At 44.6% G+C, this 27,074-nt stretch overlaps 1 protein-coding gene across 1 annotated transcript in view; it reads left to right on the top strand.

The window, feature by feature from the left end:
* The window catches only part of LOC144218069 (transient receptor potential cation channel subfamily V member 5-like), a 27,355-nt gene extending 634 nt beyond the window's left edge, over window positions 1–26,721 (top strand). Inside the window, exons 2-12 of the mRNA XM_077747889.1 lie at window positions 2,277–2,374; window positions 2,529–2,687; window positions 5,030–5,352; window positions 7,199–7,411; window positions 18,170–18,256; window positions 18,355–18,431; window positions 18,677–18,842; window positions 19,002–19,068; window positions 21,604–21,872; window positions 25,516–25,622; window positions 26,348–26,721. Of these exons, the coding sequence (XP_077604015.1) occupies window positions 2,277–2,374; window positions 2,529–2,687; window positions 5,030–5,352; window positions 7,199–7,411; window positions 18,170–18,256; window positions 18,355–18,431; window positions 18,677–18,842; window positions 19,002–19,068; window positions 21,604–21,872; window positions 25,516–25,622; window positions 26,348–26,654 (1,873 nt within the window). The 3' untranslated portion in view covers window positions 26,655–26,721. The remainder of the gene's footprint in view (window positions 1–2,276; window positions 2,375–2,528; window positions 2,688–5,029; window positions 5,353–7,198; window positions 7,412–18,169; window positions 18,257–18,354; window positions 18,432–18,676; window positions 18,843–19,001; window positions 19,069–21,603; window positions 21,873–25,515; window positions 25,623–26,347) is intronic.
* Window positions 26,722–27,074: the final 353 nt, after the last annotated feature.

The raw sequence follows: 27,074 nt of genomic DNA, 5'->3' as shown, positions 1-27,074 counted from the left end.
CCCGTGTCTCCCTGTGTCTCTGCTTGGAGCAGCCCAGCGTTCAGCCAGGCGGTTGGGTGTACCCGGCCCGCTCCTTACAAACCCCAGCTGCCTCTTTGAGTGGGCCCGAGGAGACTGGGCGTAGATTCGAAGCCAGGGACAAAATGACACTCCAGCTCTAACCTGCCTGGATGGTGGAGGAGGGGGGTGGGGGACAGAAGAAAGATAGAAGAAAGCAGATTGGAGGAGGGGGAGGCTAGGCAGGTGAAAGCTGGTGGGGAGCAAAGTGCTGGGGAAGGCAAGAGACCCTGGGGGTTTTTGAAGACACGTCGCCTGGAGAAAGAGCAGGGCATTCCCGTTAGTATGAATGAAAACTGATTGTGGGAAAAGGGGGAGGAGAGCTCTGTTCTGTATAACGTCTGGGGGTGGCCAGCTGATAAGGGAAACTCAGCGTATCTACCTTTTATCGAGCATCTACTTTGCGCAGCGGAATGCTGGGTCCGGAGGATACGTAGACTGAATGAGGCCTGTGCCCGCCCTGGGGGTGCCTGCAGGGGCTGGTATATTGCACTGAAAAGCGGCCCGGGCAGGGGCCTAGCCTGCAGGTGGGCCTTTGCCTCGGAGCATCTGGGGAACTTGTCACCTATCCGAGGGCTGCCTGGGGATGGCGTGAGCAGACGGCAGCAGGTCTGGGGTCCGGCCAGGGGGGCTCCACGGGCAGGTGGCCTCTACGGTGGCACGGGATGCCGTGCTACAGAAAACCCCTGCCCTTGGCTTAATGCGCTGCTGTGGTCAACTTGGAATTCTTAATTTTTGAACAGGGAGCCCTGCATTTTCCTCTCGCACTGGGCCTCACAGATGGTACAGCTGGCCGTGGCCGCGGTCTGAACCCTCATTTGGAAAAGGCTCTCTGCTTGCTCACCAGCCCCCACCCCAGGCCCTGTGAGGGAACCTTTGGCCTTCCCATCTCCCTCCAAACTTCAGGGTGAGGCTAGGACAGTCTGGGAGAGAGAGCTGGGTTCTGGATCTCCCCTCTGCAGAGGGCGGTGCGTCCAGCACAGGGGGTGAATCCTAGCCCTGGGGACCCTGAGCTGGGCCTATTCACCCCGAGGGTCTAGGCGAGGTGGGGAGGGGGCTGGCCCTTACTGTGCTGGACCCTCCAGAGAGGACTTTTCTTTCCNGCCATGTAGTATTCCATGGTATAGATAAACCACATCTTCTTGATCCATTCGTCCGTTGATGGACACTTAGGCTCTTTCCATGTTTTAGCTATTGTGGAGAGTGCTGCTGTGAACAGAGAGGACTTTTCTAATGGGCAGACCCGAGCTCCATCTTAAGATAAAAAGCTTCTTCTTTAAATAAAAACATTCTTCCCCCTGGCTCACAGGGAGATTGGAGCAGAGGATCTGGGGGCCTGGGGACATCACAGGAAGCACTGGTCAGTGTGTTTGCCTTTCCTCCCCCCCCCCCCACTCCCTCCCCATGACCCTCCCATGCCTTGTATTCACCTTGGGAGCCGATTTGTGCCTGCCCAGCAGCAGGAGTGGTTCAGCTTTATCTCTTGTTCAGTTCATCCAGGCAGGGGAGAAACAAAGATTAACCGACAAGAGGTACCTTAGGATGGATACCTCCGCAGGGCTGCTGCTGCGGCTCCTAGCGGCTCGGTTCCCGGAGAAGCCCAAGGCTATGCTCCTCCTCAGTTACGAATGGGGTAAAACACAGAAGGAATCCATCCTCTGTACCCCCCACTCCAGAAGCCTCCCTCTCCCCACTGCCACAGCGGGGGGTCTGACTCTGAGTATCGGGAAGGATATTTAGAGTTTTGGCAGCTTGTAAATCTCTCAAGTTCCAACAGCTGGCTCCTCTCTGTCTCTCTGCCCCTCTGGTCTCTGACTCCCTTTGCCTCAGGAGAGCCGGTTCAGCCGGCCTGGGAGCACGGGTGAAGACATTTACTCAGCTTAGGTGGATTCAGCCAGGGCTGATGGTCTCCTGTTAGGGTCACCGGGGCCTCCCGCTCAGCAGCATGGATCCCTTCTGCCCCCCACAGAGTCTCCTGCNCCCCCACCCCCAGCCCCCCACCCCCACCTTGGGCAGAGCTGGCAATGATGCAACCACAGGGGAAGCTCTCCCCCAGTCTGACCCTCAGCTAGAGTCCAGTTAACAACTCTTTGCAATGTGTCACTGCACACTTTGTGTGACTCTTATCTGTTCTGTGCAGAGAAGGTCTCTGGTCCTCTCTCTGCCCTTGGCCTCTCAGTGATTCTGTCTCTACTGGTCTCACGTTCATCTTCTCCCAGGATCCAAGAGTCTCCATTGCTTCAGGCAGCCAAGAAAAATGACCTGTGTGCCTTGAAGAAACTTCTGCTGGACCGAACCTGTGACTTCCGACAGAGAGGTGGGTTGAGTGTGATGGAGCCAGGCCACCGGAGGCCACTGCCTCGCCCCAGGACACTGATGATTTCTGTGAGGGGTGGGGTAGAGTACCTCGAGCTGGAGCCCCTTCCTCAAGATGCTCTGAGTGTTTGACACCCTGTCTTACTCCCGTCCAGGAGCCTTGGGGGAGACCGCGCTGCACATAGCGGCCCTCTACGACAATCTCGAGGCCGCCATGGTGCTGATAGAGGCTGTCCCGGAGCTGGTCAAGGAGCCCACCTTGTGTGAGCCATTTGTAGGTGAGGATCCCACACAGCAATTCAAGGTGGAGACAGGTATGGGAAAGCCTGATGTCACCTCTTAAAATGGGCCTCCGAAGAGTGACCTGGGAAGAGGTGCTAGAGGGTTCAAGAAGGTTGCCCTGGACTTAGAAGGCATCCAGGAGTCCCAGTCTTGGCCTTTAGCATCCATGACTTTATTTTTCTTCTTCTTCTTTTTTTCTTTGAGATTCATCTCTTGATAGAGGGCTCCAAACACAGCTGTCCTTTTCCTTTCCTTTCCTTTCCTTTCCTTTTTTTCTTCCTTTATAATTTAAATCCACGTTAGTTAACATATAGTGTAATAATAATTTCAGGAACAGAATTTAGTGATTCATCACTAACGTATAACACCCAGTGGTCATTTCAACAAGTGTTCATTCCTCCTTCATGCCCATCCCCCATTTAGCCCACCCCCTCCCACCCAACACCCCACCAGCAAGCCTCAGTTTGTTCTCTGTATTTGAGTCTCTTATGGTTTGTCTCCCTCTCTGTTTTTATATTAATTTTGCTTCCCTTCCCTTATGTTTTGTATCTTAAATTCTACATATGATTGAAATCATGTGATATTTGTTTTTCTCTTATTTTGCTTAGCATAATACACTCTAGTTCCATCCATGTTGTTACAAATGGCAAGATTTCATTCTTTTTGATCACCAAGTAATATTTTATTGTATATATGTATATACACATATATATGTATATGTGTATATACATATATATGTATATGTGTATATACATATATATGTACATGTGTATACATATATATGTATATGTGTATACATATGTACATATATATGTATATATATGTATATACATATATACATACATATATATATATACACCACATTTTCTTTATCCATTCATCAGTCAATGGACATTTGGACATTTGGTTATTGTTGATAGTGTTGCTATAAACATCAGGGTGCATGTGCCTCTTCGAATCAGTGCTTCTGTATCCTTTGGATAAATACCTAGTAGTGCAATTGCTGGATCAAAGGATAGTTCTATTTTTAATTTTTTGAGGAACATCTATGCTTTTGTCCAGAGTGGTTGCAACCATTTTGCATTCCCACCAGCAGTGCAAAACAGTTCCTATTTGGGGGGGCTGGGTGGCTTAGTTGGTTAAGTGTCCAACTTCAGCTCAGGTCATGATCTTCTGGCTTGTGAGTTCCAGCCCCACGTTGGGGATCTGTGCTGACAGCTCAGAGCCAAGAGTCTGCTTCAGATTCTGTGTTTCCCTCTCTCTCTGTCCCTCCCCCACTACTGCTCTGTCTCTTAAAAACAAATAAACATTTTTAAAAAAGAGTTTCTCTTTTTCTACATCCTTGCCAACATCTGTTGTTGCCTAAGTTGTTAATGTTAGCCATTCTGACTGGTGTGAGGTGGTATCTCATTGTGGTTTTGATTTGTATTTCCTTGATGATGAGAGATGTTGAGCATTTTTTCATGTGTCTGTTGGCCACCTGGATGTCTTCTTTGGAATAGTGTCTCTTCATGTCTTTTGCCTGTTTCTTCACTGGATTATTTGGTTTTCTGGGTGTCGAGTTTGATAAGTTCATTATAGATTTTGGATACTAACCCCTTATCTGATATGTCATTTGCAAATAGTTTCTCCCATTCTGTCAGTTGCTGATTGTTTCCTTGGCTGTGCAGAAGCTTTTTATCTTGATGAGGTCCCAATAGTTCATATTTGCTTTTGTTTCCCTTGCTTCTGGACACACATCAAGTAAGAAGTTGCTGCAGCTGAGGTCAAAGCGAGTGTCACCTGTTTTCTCCTGTAGGATTTTGATGGCTTTCTGTCTTACGTTTAGGTCTTTCAACCATTTTGAGTTCATTTCTGTGTGTGGTGTAGAAAGTGGTCCACGTTCATTCTTCTGCATGTTGCTGTCCAGTTTTCCCAGCACCGTTTGCTGAAGAGACTATCTTTTGTCCATTGGATATTCTTTCCTGCTTCATCAAGGATTAGTTGGCCATACATTTGTGGGTCTATTTCTGGGTTCTCTGTTCTGTTCCACTGATATATGTGTCTGTTCTTGTGTCAATACCATACTGTCTTGATGATTACAGCTTTATAATACAGCTTGAAGTCTGGAATTGTAAGCATATGTGACTTTATTTAGCCATTCACTATTTCCTTTCAACTCCTTTCATGTTCCCTGAAGGACAAAACTCTGTTTCTTTCTCTTATAGCAACATTACAGCAATTCCATATACACTCTACCCACACTAGTCAAGAGATGGGGACAGGGAGGTGGACAGCCTGTGAGACTAATTGGCATGAGTCCCAGGCCACTGCACTGAGTCAAGGGCAGAAATCTTTGCCAGGACTTGTCAGAGACCTCCTGCCTGCCAATGAGATGTTGTGTCCTTGAAGGAATTGGGAATNGTGGGAAAGAAGGATAACCAGAAAAAAGGAGGCTCACGCAACGAACTGTCCGTTAGTCCCAAGAAGTGGGCCACAGCCTTCTTCAGCGGTGCAGACCCCCAGCCAGCTTCTCACACTGACCCTCTGACTGCCCGCCGTTCCTCACAGATGTTCCAGCACCTGATGCAGAAGCGGAAGCACATCCAGTGGACCTACGGGCCGCTGACCTCCACTCTCTACGACCTCACCGAGATTGACTCCTGGGGGGAGGATGTGTCCTTTCTAGAGCTCGTGATTTCCTCCAAGAATCGAGAGGTATGGGTGCCACAGAGGACCTGGGGCTGTCTGAGCAAAGCTTGTCCATTTGCTTAGATCCCAGGCTCCAGACACTTCCCCACCTTATAACAGATGAAGGTGAGAACCCAACTGTGGGGCCTTTGGGAGAAAAGTCCAATCTGACTGTATGTCCCTTTACCCCGCTCCAGCCTTTTCTGCTTACCTTTCTCATACTATCCTTTTAGCTGAGGATCTCTCCAAATGGAAGTCGCTTCCTATCATTCATTCATTCATTCATTCAGCACATTGAGGGCCTTCTGAGTCCCAGCTGCTGTACAAGGAACTGAGGGTACAGAAATAAATAAATCCCAGCTCCTGTCTGCTTCCTCACAGTCCAGTCCCTGTCCTCAGTAACTACAATGGAGTACAATGTCTGTTACCATAAGGGTCTGCACCATGCCGAGTGGTAGTGAAGCTGAGGTCAAGTGACTTATCCTGGTTGGGCCAGGGAAGATGTCACAGAGGAAGGGCTTGAGCTGGGTCTTCAAGGGGGAGCTGGGAATCACCAGGAAGATGAGGGGCGGAGAATTCTCCAGAGAGGGGGAAACAAGTGTGCCATTCTGATAGTTCTGAACTGAGTGGCAGGTGGGAAGGGAAAATCTGTTGAAGACTCTAGGAGTGAGGAGAAAATGCTTCAGGTCCTCTTGAACCTCCAAAATAGTAGCAAGAGGGAATTTCTATTGTTTGTCTGCAACCTGACAATGTCCTGAGAGCCCTTCTAGGGCCATAAAATTCAGAAATTGTTAATACTCACAGAAAGAAGAGAACTTGAAAAGTCAGTTTGTGTGGTCTTGCTCAGAGAATATTCCTGGAAGCAGATAAACTTCCCTCAGGATTTCTTAGGAATTAGAATGCCAATCCTGCTGTGTGAATTATGGCAACATTAAATCTTGATCTCCAGTTTCAGCGAGCTCTCAGTGTTCTCTTCCAGGTTTTATTCTTGTTTTGGTCAGCTACTTTTCCCCTCCTTCCAAATTCCTAGCCCTTTTTACATACCTCACAGCCTTCCCCCCTTAGTTCCACTGAAGCCCGGACTCTTACATCATGGCAAAAATTGAGGCTCTCCTCAAAAATCGGGCTCCTTCTACTTCCTGTCCTGAACTGCCAAACATATCAGAAACTACTCACCATCTCTCCTTCCCTCTGGGTTCAGCGGAAGAGATATTCTGTTTGCTAATGGTTCATTCCTCCAGCTATGCTTTGACTTTCGCCTTTTCTCACTTTCTCAGATGCCTCATCCCCTCCATCCTCCACTATCCTTTGTGCTTAACCCCTCACTGTGTTACTTCTGTCAGACCCCAGCCCGCCATGGGGGCTTAGATGATTGCCTCATTCAACTTTCTGTGCCTCTACTGCTCCTCTCTGGTGCATAAGACTTGCAGAGAAAATAAGCCCACTTCCTTGCTTGGACCCCTCAGTGCTCCCTATTGCATTTGGAAAGATAATTCAAACTCCCTACTGTGCTCCTAATATCTGATGGTCTACCTCTTACCTACATCACCCCTTACAACTCCTGCCCACCACTTCCCATGGGTCCTCTCACATCCCCAGACACACCTCATTTGCAGATCACCTCCTTTCTCACCTCCCTGCCTTGGCACTTGCTGCTACTCATGGACTGATCTTTAACTCCTCTTTTCTACTAACTACTGCTCATGCCTCAAAGCCTCATTGGGGTTCTGGTGCCTTGGGTTTACTTCTGTAACAGAATGTATGATGATGATGCTGTTTTTGCCCTGCCCTCTGGGACCTGGCGGGAAATCCAGCACTCCTCACCCTGTCGGTCACCCCCCGCCCCCCAATTTGTGCTCTCCTTCCGTGGCAGGCTCGCCAGATCCTGGACCAGACCCCAGTGAAAGAGCTGGTGAGCCTCAAGTGGAAGAGATACGGACAGCGGTACTTCCACATTCTAGGTGCCTTGTACTTGCTCTATATGATCTGCTTCACCACCTGTTGCATCTACCGCCCCCTCAAGTTCCGCATGGGCAACCGCACAGATCCCCGGGACAACACAGTACTCCAGCAGAAACTGCTACAGGTGACTCTTCCCAGAAGGGGGTGGAAGGGGAGCGGGGTCGCGGGGTGCTGGTGCTAGACACCAGAGGGATACCTACCCAGGAAAGGCGCTACTCCCTGGGCTCCAGCAGCAGGCTTCTGATCACTCAGACACAAATTTGGCATGAGAGGGGGCTTAATGAGTAAAAACATACTTATCCAGGGAGCTATGGTTTTTCTCACTAACACTGAAAGAATACTTGGTATTGCAAACACTGTACATTTGTGAACTTCCTTATAATTTGCAAACCCTATTGTTTGAAAAGGAGGAAAATCATGCTCCAAGTACATTTCTGAGTCCATTTCTAGTCTGTTAGGGCAACACAGACATCCTTCCTGGCCTGCACTCTCTTCTGTGTACTGTCAATGTGATCTCATAGGCAATCCTGTGTCAGCTGTCAGACCACCTGTCAGGTCCCCTGCACAAGGTGCCCGGATTAAGTAGCAGGTTCTGAGGTTCCTTTTATGCCTGTGGGGTTGCCGTTCTGTAGTATTGTTCAGAGACCCGCGGTGGTAAGGATGGCTGGGCAGAGGTGTAGCCGTAAGAGTCTGCTGGTGACGGGAGCAAACTCTCCCTTGGGGGTGACGGCATCTGTCGGCTCTAATGGGAGCCCCTGAGCATCTACGGTCAACGAGCTTGGCTACTTGGGGTTGGTTTATGATTCATGGCTAACCACAATTTTTGTCTCAGTGACTTGAAATAGCCAAAGGTGGGTGCAGGTATGTGCGCAGAAAGCAAAGACAAAGAAGAATTTTGCCAGATGAGTAAGAGCTAGGTGATTGGAGATTTATGTTCCATGGAGGATGGGCCAGCCACAGGTATGGTGCAGCCTAGGCTGGGAGGAGGGGTAGTTTGGGTCAGAAAGAGAACATAAGCTGCTTGCCTAGTCTAGGAACAAAAACTCCGAGTCAAGTTAGACCAGAGAGAGTGGAATGTGCGGAGAAACAACAGGGTAGAACCTCACTAAACCACAGAGTCGGTCACGACACTTCGTCTCGCTTGCTCCTGTAACGGCCTCTCAGTATATATTCAGCACGCTCATGTATCCAGAGCCAGTCTCTGACAAAGGAGGGTTTGCTGCCTAGAGAGGACAATCCTGAGTGTGGAGGGGCTGCCCTGTTATGGCGGGCACCAGTGTGCTGGGGGGAGGTTATATTCCATACGTCTCAAACTGGGCACAAAGGTTGGCCCTGGTGTGGAACCCACTTTGGGGGGGAGTAAGGACATTGAGAAGATGCCTAAGTGGGGTGGGCGAGAAACTGGAAATGGGGAAAATGCATGCACATGAATGAGCTGAGGGTGGCTGGGCTTCTCCAACATTCCAGGCCCCATTTCTCAGATGCGTTGTTTGCCCAGTCTCCCTTGTCTCAAGCTTACCTGGGGATTTTCTGGATTTAGATTGTAGATAAAGGTCTGGCCTGAGAGTTGGGTGATCCTGAGCAATTGAATACTCTAAGCCTGCTCCCTATTTGCCCCTTTCTCTTTAGGACAGGACTAACATGTTTTTTGACCCAGATAGTCTATATTTAGAAGATCCCCTCCCTTGCCTCAGGACTAGGTGAAGCATCTTTTTAGCTAAGGGTACCGCCCCATCCTTCTCTTTTCTTGCCTCTTTCCCTCCTTTCTTCCCTGGTACGACTTTTACCCTTTTGTCTTTCACTTAGACAGTGGAACCCAAATAGAAGACTCTTGGCTTTCAAATATTCTTTTCTTGGTTGGCGAGAGGGGCTAAGGGGTTAAGAATGCTCTTTTAGATGATCAGGTAGTGAAGACCACCAATGGAAGGTCTCTATTGTTTGGTGTTATCCCTGAGCCATGTCCTGAGTTCCTCTTATTCAGTGAGTAAGTCAATCTGAATAATATCAGGGGCTTCTCAACTGATTACCATGATCTGAAAGATCCTGCTTTCTTGACATAGCGGGCTTGTTAAATAATAAGAAATTCTCTTTATTTTTCCTACGCTATATTAAGTTAGAGTCTTAGAGCAATGAAAAAGCACCAGCAGTGTCTTGATTTGATTTTTTTAAGTTTATTTATTTATTTTGAGAGAGAAAGAGCATGGTAGCATGAGTGGGGGAGGGGCAGGGAGAGAGGGAGAGAGAGAGAATCCCAGGAGGGATTTTTAAAAAATGCTTATTTATTTATTTTGAGAGAGAGAACATGTGAGTTGAAGGAGAAGCAGAGAGAGAGGGAGACAGAAAATCCCAAGCAGGCTTCACACTGTCAGCATAGAGCCTGATGGTGGGGCTCAAACTCACAGACCATGAGATCATGACCTGAGCCAAGGTTGTGGTTAACTGACTGAGCCATCCAGACAGACACCCCTTCACTTGCTTAATGCAGTTGTTGACATGTTAGTTGGCCCATGGAGATTTATCTTAGACAAATGAATACTTTAATATCCAATTATACTAATAAATTGGTTGCACAGGGCTCTCGGTCACAGAAGAATTTCCTCTGTGGATCTCATGGGATCCAGAGAAGTCACTGTGCTCCATGACAGCAGCTCAGCATCACCATCTCAGGATGGTTGAGATGAAAGGAAAAACTCATTGATTTATATGCAACAACACAAACTACACAAAAGCAGACACCCACGAGGATGGAGTTAGTGTGTCTCTGTCCATTTTGGAGAGAGGGGGTTACTTCACTCTAAGATGCCTCGTTGTTCAGCCACGTAAGCTTTGCTTTTCCAGAGTTTCCTAAGCACTCTATTAATTAACTGAATTGATTTCCTACCTCCATTCAGCGTCTACTTGGTTTATGTAGAAGGACATGCATTCCAGTACTAGTTCTCTTGGGTTTCCAGGGGAGCAGAAAGATCAAAGTGTGGGAGTCAGGTGACTTGGGTTTTAGTCCTAATTTTGAAACCAAGTAAATATTTGACCCTGTACAGATCCTACCTCTTCCTAGATCAATGAATTTTAATCAAGATGGGAAACTGGTGAAAATATTGGTTCTTAAGCTACACCACACCTAATAAATCTGAATGTCTGCCGATGGTATTTTTAAGAGCTCTTTGAGTGATTCTAATATCCAGCCAGGGCTGAGAACTACTGGCTTCCATTTCAGACATCTATTCATCTCTAACTTTCCAGTCTTAAGTCAATCACTCTGGTCCTTCAGATTCCTGATGTGCTGTTCAGCAAAAAGGCATTGCTCTCTCATTGAATTTCCTTTTTGTCTCCTGAAGATTTCCTCCATCTCTCCTCTGCTTATAGAACTGAGACACTATTGTAGGTATTTGAAATTCAACATAATCTGAGCAAAATACACATTATCTCTCTGCCCTTTTGCAATCTACAGGCTGGTTTACATTAATTAAAGGAATAGATATTTCATTATAATCCATCATTGTTACAATTGACATTAGTTTTTTCCTATGATAAGGAAAAGGACAGCATGCTAAGAGAGCTTGTAACAGGGCCTGTGCATGCTGAAAAGCCAGAGAATGTTCCCCTGAGGAAGATACCTAAGCTGAGAGAGCTGGATACCAGTTAGAGGTGAAAAGTTAGTCCTAGGCAGAAAGAATGGACACACAAAAGCCCTGAGGCAGGAAGAACTTTGCCAGCATCCAGGGACTGAAAAGAGCTAGAACACAGGAGCTGAGGTGGAGGCCTCCAGGTGAGATTGTCCATGCAGATCCTTCTCAAATCATGAAGTGCCTTGTAGGCCATATTGAAGATTTTACCCTCTATCCCAAAGGTAATGGGAAGCTCAGAAGGATTAAAAAAAATTCAATGTTTATTTATTTTTGATAGGCAAAGAGAACACAAGGGTTGGGGGGAGGAGAAGTGAGGGAGGGAGACACAGAATCTGAAGCAGGCTCCAGGCTCTGAGCTATCAGCACAGAGCCCGACATGGAGCTTGAATGCACAGACCATGAGATCATGACCTGAGCTGAAGTCAGTCACCCAACCTACTGAGCCACCCAGGCGCCCCTTAGAAGGATTTCAAATAGGGGAGGGACTTGACAGGACTTTTGGTTTAGATAAATGTCTCTGTAGGATGGAGAACAGATTTGAGGGGGCCCAGGTAGATGTGGGGAGACTAGTAAAGAGGCTGTTATAGTTCAACAAGCAAGAGATAATGGTGGGTTGGCCTAGGAATGTGCTGGGGGGTTGGCATCACTACTGCACAATGGATTTGGTGCAGGGAAGAAGTGAGAAGACTGTGGCAGGAATGACTCACAAGTTTCCATTCATTTACAAGAATGAAATCTTGCCATTTGCAACGACGTGGATGGAGCTAGAGAGTATCATGCCAAGTGAAATAAGCCAGAGAAAGACAAATACCGTATGATGTCACTCAAAAGTGGAATTTAAGAAACAAAACAAAAGAAAAAGAGAGATACAGACCCCCCACCCCCCAAACCCCACTCTTAACTACAGAGGACAAACAGATAGTTATCAGAGGGGATGCGTGAAATTGGTGAAGGGAGAATAAGAGTTCCTTTATCTTGATGAGCCCTGGGTGATGTATAGAATTGTTGAATCACCATATTGTATACTCACAACTAATTTAACACTGTATATTAACTAAACTGGAATTAAAATTCTTAAAAAGAAGAATAGAAAATAACACTTCTCTAAGAGTAACTAAGGAAATAGCAAACAAATTGAATTATTCAGAAATTATTTATTAAATATTTGCTTTGTGCCAAAAAAAAAATTGCCCTCTACCTGTCATGGTTAGTGGGATTGGTTTGTCTACATGTCATTATTCCTCACAAGCTCTAAACAACCCAAAGCACCACAGCTATTTGAAATACCCAACTGACTTCCAGCTCTATACAACTTTGTTCAGGGATCCTAACCAACTTACCATGAGACAAGCATAGCAAATTAAAGAGGAAAAGAGGTGAGAAGTAGGGAGCCTGGTAGGTTAAAACAGCACCTGAGTGCTTGCTTTATGCACTTTACATGCATTTACCAGTGCTTGGGGGAGCTGGTTAAAATGCAGATTCTGGGAGGTGCCTGGGCGGCCAGTCAGTTGAGCGTCCAACTCTTGATTTGGCTCAGATCATTATCCCAGGGTCATGGGATGGAGCCCCGTGTCAGACTCCATGCTGACCATGGAGCCTGCTTAAGACTCTTACTCTCTCACCCTCTGCCCCTCTCTCCTGCTTGCATGCATGCTCTCTTTCTCTCTAAAATAAAAAATAAAGAGGCACCTAGGTGGCTCAGTCAGTTAAGCCTGAGACTTTTTATTTCAGCTCCAGTTCTGATCTCGCAGATCATGAGTTCGAGCTCTGCCTTGGGCTTTGTGCTGATGGCATGGAACCTGCTTGGGATTCTCTGTCTCCTCTCTCTGTCCCTCCCTGCTCCTCTCTCTCTCTCTTTCTCTATCTCTCAAAAATAAATAATATTAAAATAAATAAAATAAAAAATAAAAATGAACCCTTCTCCCTCTCTGCAGATTCTGACAATAAAGCTCCAGTGAGACCTGAGATTCCTAACTAGCTATGGGGGTAGGGGAGTTGCTGCTGTTGTAATTCTATGAACCACATTTTGGGTGACAAAGCATTAGATTATTTAATCCATATTTTATCCTAATAATTAAAGAAAAACGTCACCATTTTAAAGACCATGAATCTGAGGCCAGAGAGGTTAAGTGCTTTGGCAAAGACACTCAGCTAGTAAGGGCATCACTGGGATTTGGATTTTGGTCAGCTTTATTTCAGAACTTCACCTTTAATACCAGTTGAGGTCGTTTCTCTCTCCAGAGTGATGTGCTGGACACCAGTGTTCTTTCTTAGCTACACTGTTGTGTGAGAAATCATGTCCCCAGGCTTTGAGGGCTACCCACACTCACCTGTGTCTGGCTGCACTTAATCTGTGCCTGTCAAGACAAGGGACACAAAGTGTGAGGGGCACCCTGGCTAGGAGTCCCAGTAACTCCTCATTGTGAGCCAGCAGGACTCTATGGGCACTTCATTCCTTTGCAAGCTGGGGTCTTGGGGTGGTAAAGAAGGTCTGGGACTGGAATTTGACCACCGTTTCTGCTGTATTCCTACTTCCCACAGGCTCCCTGCCTGTGTCGTAAGTGGTTCAGGTAACTTTGACTCTGCTATGCCCACCTGCTCTGGGCATTCCCTTCAAGGCAATGAGCTCAGCCAGCTGGTAAATGAGAGCAAGGCCATTAGGCTCACAGTGAAGTATGAATGACCAGCCTCCTCAAGGGATTTGGCTGTTGACAACTCTGAAAATTCCAGGCCATATGATGATGTAAAGAATTCCAGTCATTATTAAAAGACATTTATTTTTAGAGTGGGGTGGAGTATTTTCTCAGTGCGTTATTAGCCAGGCCTGCTTAGGTGACCTTGAGCTACAAATACGGAAATCCTGAAAAGGCCAAATTCATTGTGACCTTTTCCCCATTTGCCTCCAGATGGGCTTCCCAGTCCCACTTCCCGATTCTGTCTTTATCTCCCCTCTGCAACTTTCCCATCATGCTCAGCTTGCACCTGCCTGCTTATCTTTTCTTTTCCCTCATTCCTTCTTTCAAATCAATGGAGCATCCACTACACTGTGCATTGTGGGTAAAAAGGAGTAGGACATCCCTGCTCTCAGGGAACTCTGAGATCACTAGTGAGGCCTTTGTGGTCTTTATGAAAAGATTTCAGTATACTGGGTGAGGTCTGTAAGCAGAGTGGTGCCATGTGCCTACGGGAGAGTCCCTGAGCGGGGTGCAGAGGGCCAGGAAAGGAGGTCCAGGAGGAATGCTGTGACCTGGGTCTTAAGGCTTAAGTAAACCATGAGCCAGTAAACTGATGGAGGAAGACATTCTAAGGAAAAGGCATAGTCCATGTGAAGGCCTGACTTAACAACTGAGAACCCAATAGTTCAATATGGCTGGAGCTTCACACAGAATATGGGAACGCAGAGGAAAAGCCAGACCAGCAAGACTTCTGTACTCCACGTTTGCTAGTCTGGGTCTTATTGTTTTTTTAGTTTCATCTGATCAAAAGAATTAAAAGAATACAAGCACATGACTTAAAAACCACATGGCAGGTACAATGAAGAGTAGTAGTGTGGGGGCCTGCCTCTCCAGATCCAAAGTCTTATTCCCTGGAGGGAACCCAGGTTTTACTTCTTCAAGTTTTTCATTCCTGTTGTTATCTCCATGCTACTGAGTAGTACACTTTCATCTTTATTCATTAATTAAATCTATGCATTACTGGAATACGAATTATTGTTGGAATATACAGAATATCTGCTATGGTAAATATCCAGAGAGTTCCCTCCACTCCAATCTCCCCTTTATTTCTATTCTGAAGGCTTCAGGGAGCTAGGAAAGGGAGTGAGCAGCTCAGCCATGTGATGCCATTTGCATTTTAGAAAGACCAATCCAGAAACACGGTGGCTAGTGGGTCGAATGAGGGGACATGGTTTCATGATAAACCAGATGACAGATGACATGGGTTTGCATAAAGTGAATAGTGCTGTGAATTGAGGAGGGGAGCCTTTGAGAAAGAATTGAGAGACTGAATGAACAGGACCTTGAGAATGAGTGTCTCTTCTACTTTGTCAAACATGACCTTGATTCCAAAATCCTTTCATAAAGACCACAAATCCCAAAAGCTGTGGATCAGCGTTTCAACAGAGAAAATCTTGAATACAATCTCCAGAGAATAAAGTTCTCAAAATTCAAGGGAAGACTCAATTCACAAAGGTAGTTAATTAAGGAGGAATTCTTATTAGAAGTTCAAAGACACCAACAAGTCATTTATCAAAATTCAATGTTCCTGTCGAGTTTTTAAATGTTTTTTTATTTATTTTGAGAGCAAGGGAGAGGCAGAGGGAGGGAAAGAGAGAAACCCAAGCAGGCTCTGCACTATCAGCACAGAGCCTGATCTCACAAACCATGGGATCATGACCTGAACAGAAATCAAGAATTGGATGCTTAACCACTGAGCCACCCAGGTGCCCTGGTCCTGTCCATTTTTAAACCACTGAAAGATTTTACAAACAAAAGAGTATCTATTGCAAACCAAGAATCAACATTAAGCACATTGGTGTGAAACACCAGAATTCCTTTAAAATCAAAAGAAAAACAAAGTTTTTTAAAAGCCCAATAGTTCCTTTATGTTTTTGTCTTTATTGATGTATAATTGATAAAGAAAGTTGCAAGGTCCATAAAGTGTACATTGAGGTGATTTGGAATACGTATACACCATCAAGTTCATTCTCTAAAGTGTACATTGTGGAGATTTGGAATACATATACACCATGAAAGGATTTCCACCATCTAGTTCATTAACATACTCATCACCGCACATATTTATCTTTTTTCTTTGCTTTTGGTGAGAACAATTAAGTTCTATTCTCTAAGCAAATTTCAATTATAGAATGCAGTGTAATTAACTACAGTTAAGTTTTACATTAGATTCTTGGAGCCTATTTAGGTTATAGTTGAGAGTTTGTGCCTTTTTACCAACTTCTCCCTATTTCTTTTACCCCACCATCCCTGGCAACCACTTTTCTACAATCTGTTTCTAGGATTTTGACTTTTTTTTTTTTTTAAGATTCCACATATAAGTGGTACTATGCAGTGTCTGTCTTCTCTGTTGGGCTTATTTTACTTAACATAATGCCCTCAAGGTCCACCCATGTTGTCACATATGGAAGCACTTCCTTCTTTCTTGTGGCTGAATGATATTTTATTGTATCTATGTCCACCGTATCTTCTTAATCCACTCATCCATTGATGGACAGTTCTTTTACATGGTTGAGCCAAGGAAAGAGGGGTTGGTGGCAGTTCTCCAGACATACTCAACCAAGGTTCAAAGTTTAAAAAAGAATTCAAAGTTTCTGTACAAACACATATATGGCACAGATGTAGTTATTTTATTTCTGTATTTAATGTTATTTTGTTTCTGTATTTAATATACTTATTATTAATCCTACTACCCGCTACCTGATTCACAAAAGAGGTTGGAATGTTTTATAATTAAAGAGAGATACTACAGGAACATTAAGATAAAGAAAACGAATGAGGCCCATGAAGTGAATTTCAGGACAGAGGAGGGGGGGATTCAGTTAGAGCTGAGGATTTAAACAAAACAAAACAAAACAAAACAGATTCAACCTCAGAGCCTCCTATTGCAGGCAAGGCAATAGGGAAATTTCCCATTAGATGATAAAATAAAATTGACCAGATTGTCAAGAGAACATCAATTCTCTAAACAATAACAGCAACAGCAACAACAAAGTAACGGAAATCTAGCCACAGTTTGTTAGATCACGTTGCTCACCAAGCACATAGACATCAGCTCTTTTTTGGTCTCTCCTGGTCCCATATGATTTACCTGAAACATTTTCACCCTTTATTGGTAAGTCTGGTTCTACTCTTCCATAAAGGCTATATCTTTGTCTTCTTCTGAGCTGTCACTTTCTGAGCATCCATGGGACTCCTGGTGGGTACCTTCTTTATATCGTAGATCACCTCCTAATACATAGCATCTCTTCCTATTTCAGAACTATGTTTCTCACTGGACCAGAGAATACGCACTCCAAGTAGCCTGCTGAGAGAAGCTCAGAGGTTCCAGTTTAAAAGCAGAGCATAGATGATTAGCATTCCTTATGCTTAATGAGGGATCACATCCTTCCTAGCTTAGATCATCAACTTTTCCACTGGCCTCAGGGACTCTCAACTCCTTTCTTGGGTGCATTACTCAGAGAGGTGACTTTAGAGAAGAGAGTTCCTAAAATTTTGAAGTGTACTTGAATGTGTTGAAATTATTGGTACAATTTCACGGGGGGATTACATATATATGAAACATCGTTTTCTGGCAACAGGGTCCACAGTCTTAATGATATTCTCCAATGGACTCATAACCCCCCAAAAGCTGAAGATCATTATTGTAGCATTCTTTCACAGCATATGTGTAATGCTGTAGGCCCTTTACTGTGAAATAACATACCCAGAAGAAGGATGGTCTTCTTTTATCTTGACCTTAGGGCTATACCTTCTATACCTACTGCTCAGGATAAGGTGGCAACCCTTCCTCAAAACTAAAATCCATTCAGTGTCTCTAACCCTTTTTTTCTGACCTTTTCTATATTGCCACATCATAACAAGATCACAATGAATATATCTATATATCTATAGTGGTTTATGGCTTATAAAGTACATCCAGATACATCATCTAATTTAATATCCACAATAACACTAAGATGTAAACATTAGAGCCTCCATTTTTTACAAATGAAAAATCTCAAACTCAAAGAGGTTTAGTGACTTATTCAAGGTTCTGCTAAAACTGGTAAGTTCTGGGTCCATTTTGGAGTCTGAATTCTGTGATGTATTTATAGTCTAGTCTACCTTCCAAAGACCACATGAGATTGGAAAAGTTGGACTTTCAGCATAGCTGAAACCATCCCAAGCCACTAATACCTCTTCCTGTTGGTTTAGCCTTCTTAACTTGATGCTCTGAAATGCACGTCTCTTGGTACACACATCATAAATTACCACTCACAATATATATTACAGGGATTTTCTAGGGGGTGGGTCCAGTTATTTAGAATGTATATTAAGCCTTAAATACATAGACTAATGGCCTGGTCACAAAGTTAAGCACAATTGACAAATACAGTGCAGGGGAGGAAGGTAATGGCGGTGGTAAGGGGAACTTTTCTCCATCTGGATTGGACTTTAGTTGCTTTAAACCACTTGCCCCCAAAGACTGGATTCTTAATCCATCAAAAAATACTTCTTACCCTGAATTTACTCCCACAGGAGGCCTATGTGACCCAGCAGGATAAAATCCGTCTGGTGGGGGAGCTGGTGACCATCGCGGGGGCTGTGATCATCCTGCTCCTGGAGGTGAAGTACAACCAAGGTCCATGCTGAGGCCATCCTCCTGGGGCCCCAGACTGAACTGCAGTCCACATTGTCTTTTTGTTTTACTGGCCTCTTTCCAGATCCCAGACATCTTCAGAGTTGGTGCTTCTCGCTATTTTGGACAGACTATCCTCGGGGGACCGTTCCATGTCATCATGTGAGTGTCTCTTCCTTTCAGTTCCATGTCTTTCCTCACCAGAATTGTTCCATGTCTCCCATTCACTCTTTGGCACCTAGACTTCAGTTGACTCTCATTTCTAGGGATTTTTGTTCAGTGGGCTCATATGTGTGTTTTGGGTATAAGGACTAAGCCTCAGTAGGTACCACCCAACTCATCACCATGCTAGAGAGGACCTAGAATATTTCCTCTCTCATTCCTTGTTCCTTGCCCCCTCTCCCAAGCATCACCTATGCCTGCATGGTGCTGGTGACCATGGTGATGCGTCTCTCCAACATGAACGGGGAGATGGTGCCCATGTCCATTGCCCTGGTGCTGGGTTGGTGCAGTGTTATGTACTTCGCTCGAGGATTCCAGATGCTTGGTCCCTTCACCATCATGATTCAGAAGGTCAGTGCCTTCCCCAAAGCTTCCTCTGGCATCAGCAATAGGATCTTTTCAGACAGAGGGAGGAGGTGGAGCAAGGGGGCCTCCAGTTTAGCAAGATAGCTGCAGAGAAGCAGGTGGAGAAGGGTCATTAAACCCTCCATCTCCTTCCCTTTCCTGTAGATGATTTTTGGAGACCTAATGCGTTTCTGCTGGCTGATGGCTGTGGTTATTCTGGGATTTGCCTCAGGTAAGAGCACTATTCCCTCCACTACTAGGTCATGGGATCCAATTCTCCAGAAAGTTCACTCACTCTTGCTCTCAGTTCTCATTTACACTCTCTTTTGCTTTTTTCCCCCGGTGGATATTGAGTCAAAAAGCACACTCATATTCGTAGGATCAAGGTCACTTAAGTTGACCTGGGAGGTAAACCATGTGCTCTGAATTTATGGGCCAATAACATTATGTTGACTAACAGCCCACAAGATTTTTAAAAAGAGATAGATAAAGGACTTTAGAGAGACAGGGACATTAAACAGGAAAGACTGGCCAGTTGTGGAGCTTAGAAAACTATGTGGACAAACAGAGTTAGTGCTATATTTAACTCTTCTGTGTCTACACTTCAAAAGAAGAAACAGAGAGGGGTGCCTGGGTGGCTTAGTCGGTTAAGCGTCCGACTTTCGCTTAGGTCATGATTTCGCGGTTCATGGATTTGAGCCCCGCGTCGGGCTCTGTGCTGACTGCCAGCTCAGAGCCTAGAGCCTATTTCAGAGTCTGTGTCTCCCTCTCTCTCTGACCCTCCCCTGCTCACGCTGTCTCTCTCTCTCTCCTAGAAATAAATAAAAATATAGAAAAAAAAAAAGAAGAAACAGAGAATTCAATAACATGTAGCGTCTTTTTTTCCTATGTGCATTTGAAGTTGGGAGAAAAAGAAAGAATTCAACAAGGAGATACAGAAAATGACTTTGGAGAGTTTGAGGATGAGAGAGGAAAACAGAAGAAAAAGAGGTATAAAGAGAGATTGGGGAAAGAGGGAGAAGGGACTTAGTCGCAGCCCAAGGCACACATGGAATGTCGAGGTAGAGAGAGGAACACAGCCAGAAAATAACAGCCAGGGACAGAGGTAGCGTGAAGGCAGTGCAAAAGTAGGAGAAAGTTTCTACGGAGAGGCACTGAGAGAAAGGAAGAGCGGTGAGATATGGCAACTCAAGTCTAGTCTTCTATGTCTGCCACCAAATATCTGTAAGACAAGGGCATGCCCTAGGCAGTATCTGAAGACCTCTCAACTCTAAAAATGGCCTTTTAGAACAAAAGGCACTATTCTTGTCCTAGGAATTCCCATTTAACAGGAATTCCCACCCAACAGTAGACCAAAAAAAAAAAAAAATACCCCAAGATCTCAGCTATGAAAGGGTAAAACTGTGGTAGTTTTGCCTATTTGGAAGTGTTCCTTATGTATTCTTTCTTCCCACCCTCTACCCCGTCTGCACACATCATGAATTACTGCTCACAACATGTGTGCATATAGTTAAACTAAGCACATGTGGTGTATAGTACATGGATGTTATACAGCGTATAGTGTAAGTCATAATGACAGAGTAGTTTTCTGTAGATGTCCTATACCCAGGATCTCTTAAACCATCTCTTCTTGGTTGTTGCACTTGCCTTTCCTGTCAGTAAGTAGAAAATTGATGTTTTGTCATAGACCCTATTTTCATTCTTTTTTTAAAATTTTTTATGTTTTATTTATTTCTGAGAGAGAGAGAGATACAGCATGAACAGTGAAGGGTCAGAGAGAGAGGGAGACACAGGATCTGAAACAGGCTGCAGGCTCTGAGCTAGTTGTCAGCACAGAGCCGGACACAGGGCTGGAACCCACTAACTGTGAGATCATGACTTGACCCAAAGTCAGACGCTTAACCGACTGAGCCACCCAGGCGTCCCTACGACAACCCTATTTCCATTCTTGAGATCATTTTGTTTATATTTCAGTTTCCCATACAGAGAGAAGTATTTTGAAGGTTTTAATGCTGTACTAATGTTCCAGGATGCCCAATATTATCCAGTAGGCTACACACTGAGCAGGGAAACCTTTTCCATGACAGTCCAAGCTCATCTATGGAATCTTAGAGTGATGGATGGTTATCCAGGGACCACTTAGAAATTTTTAAAAGGTGTTTTTCTTTTGGCCAGTTCATATGGTCAGTTCTTTAAAATTGTTGGAAATTCCATGCATCCTTGTAACAAATTATCTTTTCTTTATTTATTTTTAATTAATCAATTAATTAATTTTTAAAGTTACATCCAAGTTAGTTAGAATATAGTGCAACAATGACTCCAGGAGTAGATTCCTTAATGCCTGTTACCCATTTAGCCCATCCCCCCTCCCACAGCCCCTCCAACAACCCTCTGTTTGTTCTCTATAGTTGAGTCTCTTATGTACAAATTATCTTTTAAATATTTGATTTTCTAAAATGTGAAAAGCAGTTAGGTGACTTATTTTGTGTATAGCTATTATATATATAATACACACACACACTTCAAGTACACATTTTGCTAAATGGCTGGGTATTACTATTGTCCAGAGTGATGAACTTGGTCATAAGACATCCTAAGGTTAGCCAGATGTAAAATGTGACTTATATGAATACAGTCACAAATGTACATGTATGGGCGTGTATGTGTATCTGCAAGTGTGTAAATGTATGGAGATATGACCAGGCCCATGCTTATTGTGATACTTCCCTATTTCCCCATCTCCATGCCCACTTCCTGGGCGGAGCAGCGTTTTATGTCATTTTCCAGACAGAGGACCCATCCAATCTGGGGCACTTCTATGACTATCCCATGGCACTGTTCAGCACCTTTGAGCTTTTCCTCACCGTCATTGATGGGCCTGCCAACTACGAAGTGAACTTACCCTTCATGTTTGGCATTGTCTACTTTGCCTTCACCATCATTGCCACGCTGCTCATGCTCAACCTATTCATCGCCATGATGGGTGATACACACTGGCGGGTGGCCCATGAGCGGGATGAGCTCTGGAGGGCCCAGGTGAGTTTATTAGTGTTAGTCTTACTAAGGGAAAGAGAATGGAGAGAAAAATCTAAGTGGAAAATGTTATGGTATATGACTCTTAGGAGAGTCACAGAATAATCCTGTGGGGTTGTCACCTCAACAAAGGTACATTTGGATCGAGGAGGAGACAAAAGAGGGTAAAATAGTACAGGAGGGGTAGATTCAACACCCAAGAGCTGAGGTGTTGATCACAGGGGAAAAGTGGATCCAACAGTCAACCTCAAGTCCAGTGAGAACTAGAGACTGTCTTGGCTTATATATTCTAGTGGTTTGTTTTAATTTTTTAAATTTTATCTATTTTTTAACCATTTTTTATTTTTAAGTAATCTCTACACCCAGCATGGGTACTTTACTAACTAAGCAAGCCAGGCACTAGCTATATATTCTAGTTTTAAATTTTCATTTTTAATCTTATCTTCTATTTGCTTTCCCCTGTTTCTCTATGATTTTTTCTTTTTATCAGTGAAGATAATACAATTTTAGGATTGGAAGTACCTTTAGTGGTTCTCTAGTTGAGTTCCTATTCAGTGATTAATCATTCATTGGTCAAAGGGTCATTTAATATCTTTAATGCTGATTTAGGACCTTATTATCATATGGATTTGGGTAGTGGTTGGGGAAGAAGAGAGCTTTTTCATATTTCAGAAATTTTTGTTATTAGAAATGTCCATATTGTATTGGGACAATACAATATGAGGCGGGGGGGGAGGGGGGAGGCGAGTATTGAGCTAAAGCCTATATTTCTACAATTCCACTCTTTGGCCCCAGTCTTTTCTTCTCATATACACAGAACACACTCTTCTGTATGAACACCATTCAAACATTTGAATGAATGCAGCTATCATTTATCCCCTCAGACTTCCCATTCCCTTAACAATAATTATGTAGAGCCTGTTATGTGTTGGGAAATGTCTAGGAACTGGGGACAGCAGCATGAACACAACAGATGCCATCTGTGTCTCATGGAGCCCACAGTCTGGTTGGGAAGACTGCCATTAAACAAAGGACTTCATGGAAGCCTGTACAACTACAGTAGTGAAAGTATAACAGAGAAGTAGAAGATGCTAAGAACAAGAGACAACAGAGGAGTCTGATTGCAAAGTTAGGAAATGCTTTCCTGATGGAGTGACATTTAAGATGAGCTCCTAAACATGGGTAAGAATTATCCAGTTAAGGAGACTGGCAGAAAGGGATGGAGGTTAGGATTTGTATCAGTCAGGACTGTTGGCTATAGGGACAGAGAACCAAACTCAAATATACAGAGAGAGAGAGAGAGAGAGAGGAAGGAAGGAAAAAAATGGCATTGGAAGGAGGATATGTTGGTCCTCACAACTGGAAAGTTTAAAGAACTAAACTAGCTTTAGCATATCTGGCCGGAGTCTGTATTTCCATCTCACACATTACATCAATTTCTCTGTTATGCTCACCTTTCCAGTCTGCTCTCCTAAGTCAGTCTGTCCCATCACGTGGGTGAGATGTCTTCTAGAAGCTCCAAATTCCCAAAGGAATGAGCAGGTGTACTGCATTGCACAGTTCCAAGGGCCCCATCTCTGTTGTATTCTGTGTGCCTCCTGATACTGTGCAATACGTAACCCCTCAGAAACCACCCCCCCCCCCAAGGACCCAGTCTAAGTTCCATCTCACTGCAACAGGTTTGAGCTATAAGTGCATCCTTGAATTTGAGGTTAAGGTAAGGACTGGAGAGTGGTGATGGTGTTGGTGGTGTTTAGGGGAGAATCAGCTAATCAGTCAGGGTGTAGTCCCATCTACCTTAAATGATGGACACAGTGGTAAAGGGACAATGCTCTAAGCAAAAGGGGTCTATTACCAGAAAAAGGTGGGGGGCCTACTGATGGTACAACAGGACACGCAAATGTCCTTTTCAAGATAAAGAAAGAGAGCTTCTTTATAAGGGAAGAGAACAAGTGATTAAAAGTCCTGAGGTTAGGGGCACCTGGGTGGCTCAGTCAGTTAAGTGTTGGACTCTCGATTTCAGCTCAGGTCATGATCTCACGGTTTGTGGATTCAAGCCCTGTACTGGGCTCTGCACTGACAGTGCAAAGCCTGCTTAGGATTCTCTCTCTCTCCTCTCTCTCTGTCCCTCTCCTGCTAATGTGCTCTCTCTCTCTCTCTCTCTCTCAAAATAAATAAACATTAAAAAAAAGTCCTGATGTTGGAGGGAACTTGGTCCAACTAAGAAATCAAGTAGAAAAATACAACATGAGAAATTGGGCTACTTTAAGTATTGCTAGTTTCTTCAACTAACCAAACTTTCTGCACTTGTTCATGCCTAAGAGATCATGGTCCTTTCAAAAGTAGAGTGTTCTGGATAGGATTGGAGGAATGCAATATAAAGAGGGGGCATGTCTTCCCTTGCTTGGACACTATAGTAGAAATAGCACCTCAAATTGAGCCAGGTCTTAGGGCACCTGGGTGGCTCAGTCACTTAAGCATCCAACTCTTGGCTTTGTCTCAGGTTGTGATCTCATGGTTTGTGGGTTCGAGCCCCACATCAGGTTCTGCACTGAGAGTGCAAAAGCTGTTTGGGATTCTCTCTCTCCCCTCCATCTCCACCCCTCTTCCACTACAGAGAGAAAGAAGGAAAGAAAGAAAGAAAGAAAGAAAGAAAGAAAGAAAGAAAGAAAGAAAGAAAGAAAGAAAGAAAGAAAGAAAGAGAAAGACAGAAAGAAAGAAAGACAGAAAGAAAGACAGAAAGAAAGAAAGAAAGAAAGAAAGAAAGAAAGAAAGAAAGAAGCTTAAAAAAAAAATAAAAAAAAGAGCCGGGTCTTTAAACAAATAGACATCTGGCCCTTATGAAGGTTATGATCAGCTAGAACCCCTGCATCTTTGTTATGCAACTTAATTAGCAAAGCCCCTTTACCATTTCCTGTACTTACACAGATACTTTGTTCTTAAACATAAATGTAATACTTTATATTTGGTTCTCTTTAATTTAACGTTATTGGTATTTGACCAGCATTCCAGTCTGGCGAGATCGTTTTTATATTGCTTCTGTCACCTCACATCATTACATATCCCTCCCAGTTTTGTGTCACAGTCATATTTGATAAGCTTGTCTTCTATGTTTCATTTAAGTAATTAATGAGGGCTGAGCAAAGGACAGAACATCTGACCTGCCACCAGAATGTTCCTTGCCAAGTTTGCAGTCACTAACCCACTCTTTTTCTTTGGAGGGTATGAGTATTTAACTTGCTGCAAATTCCCTGAACACTAACAGTGTCATTTCATCTCACAATCATAGAGATTCTATTTAATCATTTTATCTAAATCAAGATAACTAGTCTCTGGCTTTCCTATGAAAAAGAAAATGAGATTAGTTTGGACTGACTCATTTTCTGTGAATGTGAATAGTAATGTAGGGGTCACAGTTTTATTCAAAACACTCATAAAATATCCTCTCTCCTTTTATGATGAATGATGATTAAAGCAGGTAGCATGAGGCCTGGCACAAGCTAGGGCATGGCCCAATGGCTATCATCTCCCCAATCTCTGGTGTCCCCGTCTGAGAGATTCCTCTTTGTTGACTATGTCGGTGGCTTCTAGTGTTCCCTGAGACCTCACCACTCTTCCTGAGTTTCCTCTACCTCACTCCTCCCAGGTGGTGGCCACCACGGTGATGCTGGAGCGGAAGCTGCCTCGCTTCCTGTGGCCTCGCTCTGGGATCTGCGGGTGCCAGTATGGGCTGGGGGACCGCTGGTTCCTGCGGTGAGTGACTGTGACTGTGCATATGTGTAAACTACTAACAAGCGTGGGGCCATGGGGGTAGGATGACCAATTCCACATTTATCACACATCTTTCCATCCCCAAGATCCCCAACTGGACCCAAAGGTGACATCATCACTCTATAAAGTGAGACTGCATTGGCCTGTTTAGGGGAGGGGGGGTGGAGCCGACGAGAAGGGTGACAAGATGGCTGATAGCTGATGCCAGGCTGGAGTACATCAGGGTAGTGATGTGTGTGAGGTTATATACGTGTCCGTGCTCACATGTGGGCACGGGCTACCCCACTTGTTCTAGTCTTGTTCCTACCTGACCCTCATTTCTAGTATGTTATTGCCCTGAAGCTAACCTTCTTCATACTCTACCTTCAGCTCCTGACCTGGCTTCTCTCTCTCTTGCTCTCTCTGTCTCTATTTTTAATTTCATATTCACGATCACATCATAAACACACACACACACACACACACACACACACACACACACACACACACACACGCCCCATTACCTCCAAATCCTGATTGCTTACCTCGTTGGTCTCTATCCCACTTTGCCCTCCATTCCACTGCTCTTCCCTTCATTTGATCCTAGGACTCTGGACCTTTCCTTGCCTTGTCCTTTGGTCCTGTTTCCTACAGTTGCTCTTCCCACCTCTCCTCATGGCCCTTTTCCCTTCACCTCAACCGAGTCCCTCCTCCTTTGCCCTCCTCAGAGTCGAGAACCACCATGATCAAAATCCTTTGCGAGTGCTTCGCTATGTGGAAGCTTTCAGGGGCTCAGACAAGGAGAATGGACAAGAACAGCTTTCTGAGAAGCAGCCTTCTGTTTCTGTGACCGAACGTGGGACCCTAGCCAGAGCCTCTCTGCACCCCCCAACCCCTTCCCTGTCCCGGACCACGTCTCACAGCAGCAGCAGCCACCGGGGCTGGGAGATCCTGCGTCGCAACACACGAGGACACGTGAACCTTGGGCTGGACCTTGGTGAGGGGGATGGAGAGGAAAATATCTATCATTTATGATGAGGACCCCTGTCACTGTTGGCCTGACAAACGGGTGGGCCTAAATGGAGGGAAGTATCTGATTTTATTTTACTTTTTTGCCTGTTAATCATGAGAGGGGGTAAACAGAATAATTCTTAATGGTCAAGTCTCACCCTTCACATCAGCATTTCTGGAGATGGGCAATGGACATCTGTTGCTCCACATTCCTTCTGGTTTCCTGGGAGTCTCACATCTTGAGGAAAGACGGTATCTCTTCAAGCAAAGCTGGACTTAGCCATCCAAGATGTGAAGTAGGGATGAGAGACTAACATCTGGATCACCTTTCTTTCTGCCCCACAGAGGCACTAGAAGGTAGTTACCTGTGAAGCCTGCTTGGTTCCACACGGCTCAGTGTGGGAAGAGCCAAGCATAGCACTGAGATTATGTCCCTTCCCTTTT

Source organism: Crocuta crocuta, unplaced genomic scaffold, assembly GCF_008692635.1.
Source record: "Crocuta crocuta isolate KB4526 unplaced genomic scaffold, BGI_CrCroc_1.0 scaffold682, whole genome shotgun sequence".
NCBI lineage: Eukaryota > Metazoa > Chordata > Mammalia > Carnivora > Hyaenidae > Crocuta > Crocuta crocuta.
Note: the sequence above shows the minus strand (reverse complement) of the source record. Positions and strands in the feature narration are given on the sequence as shown.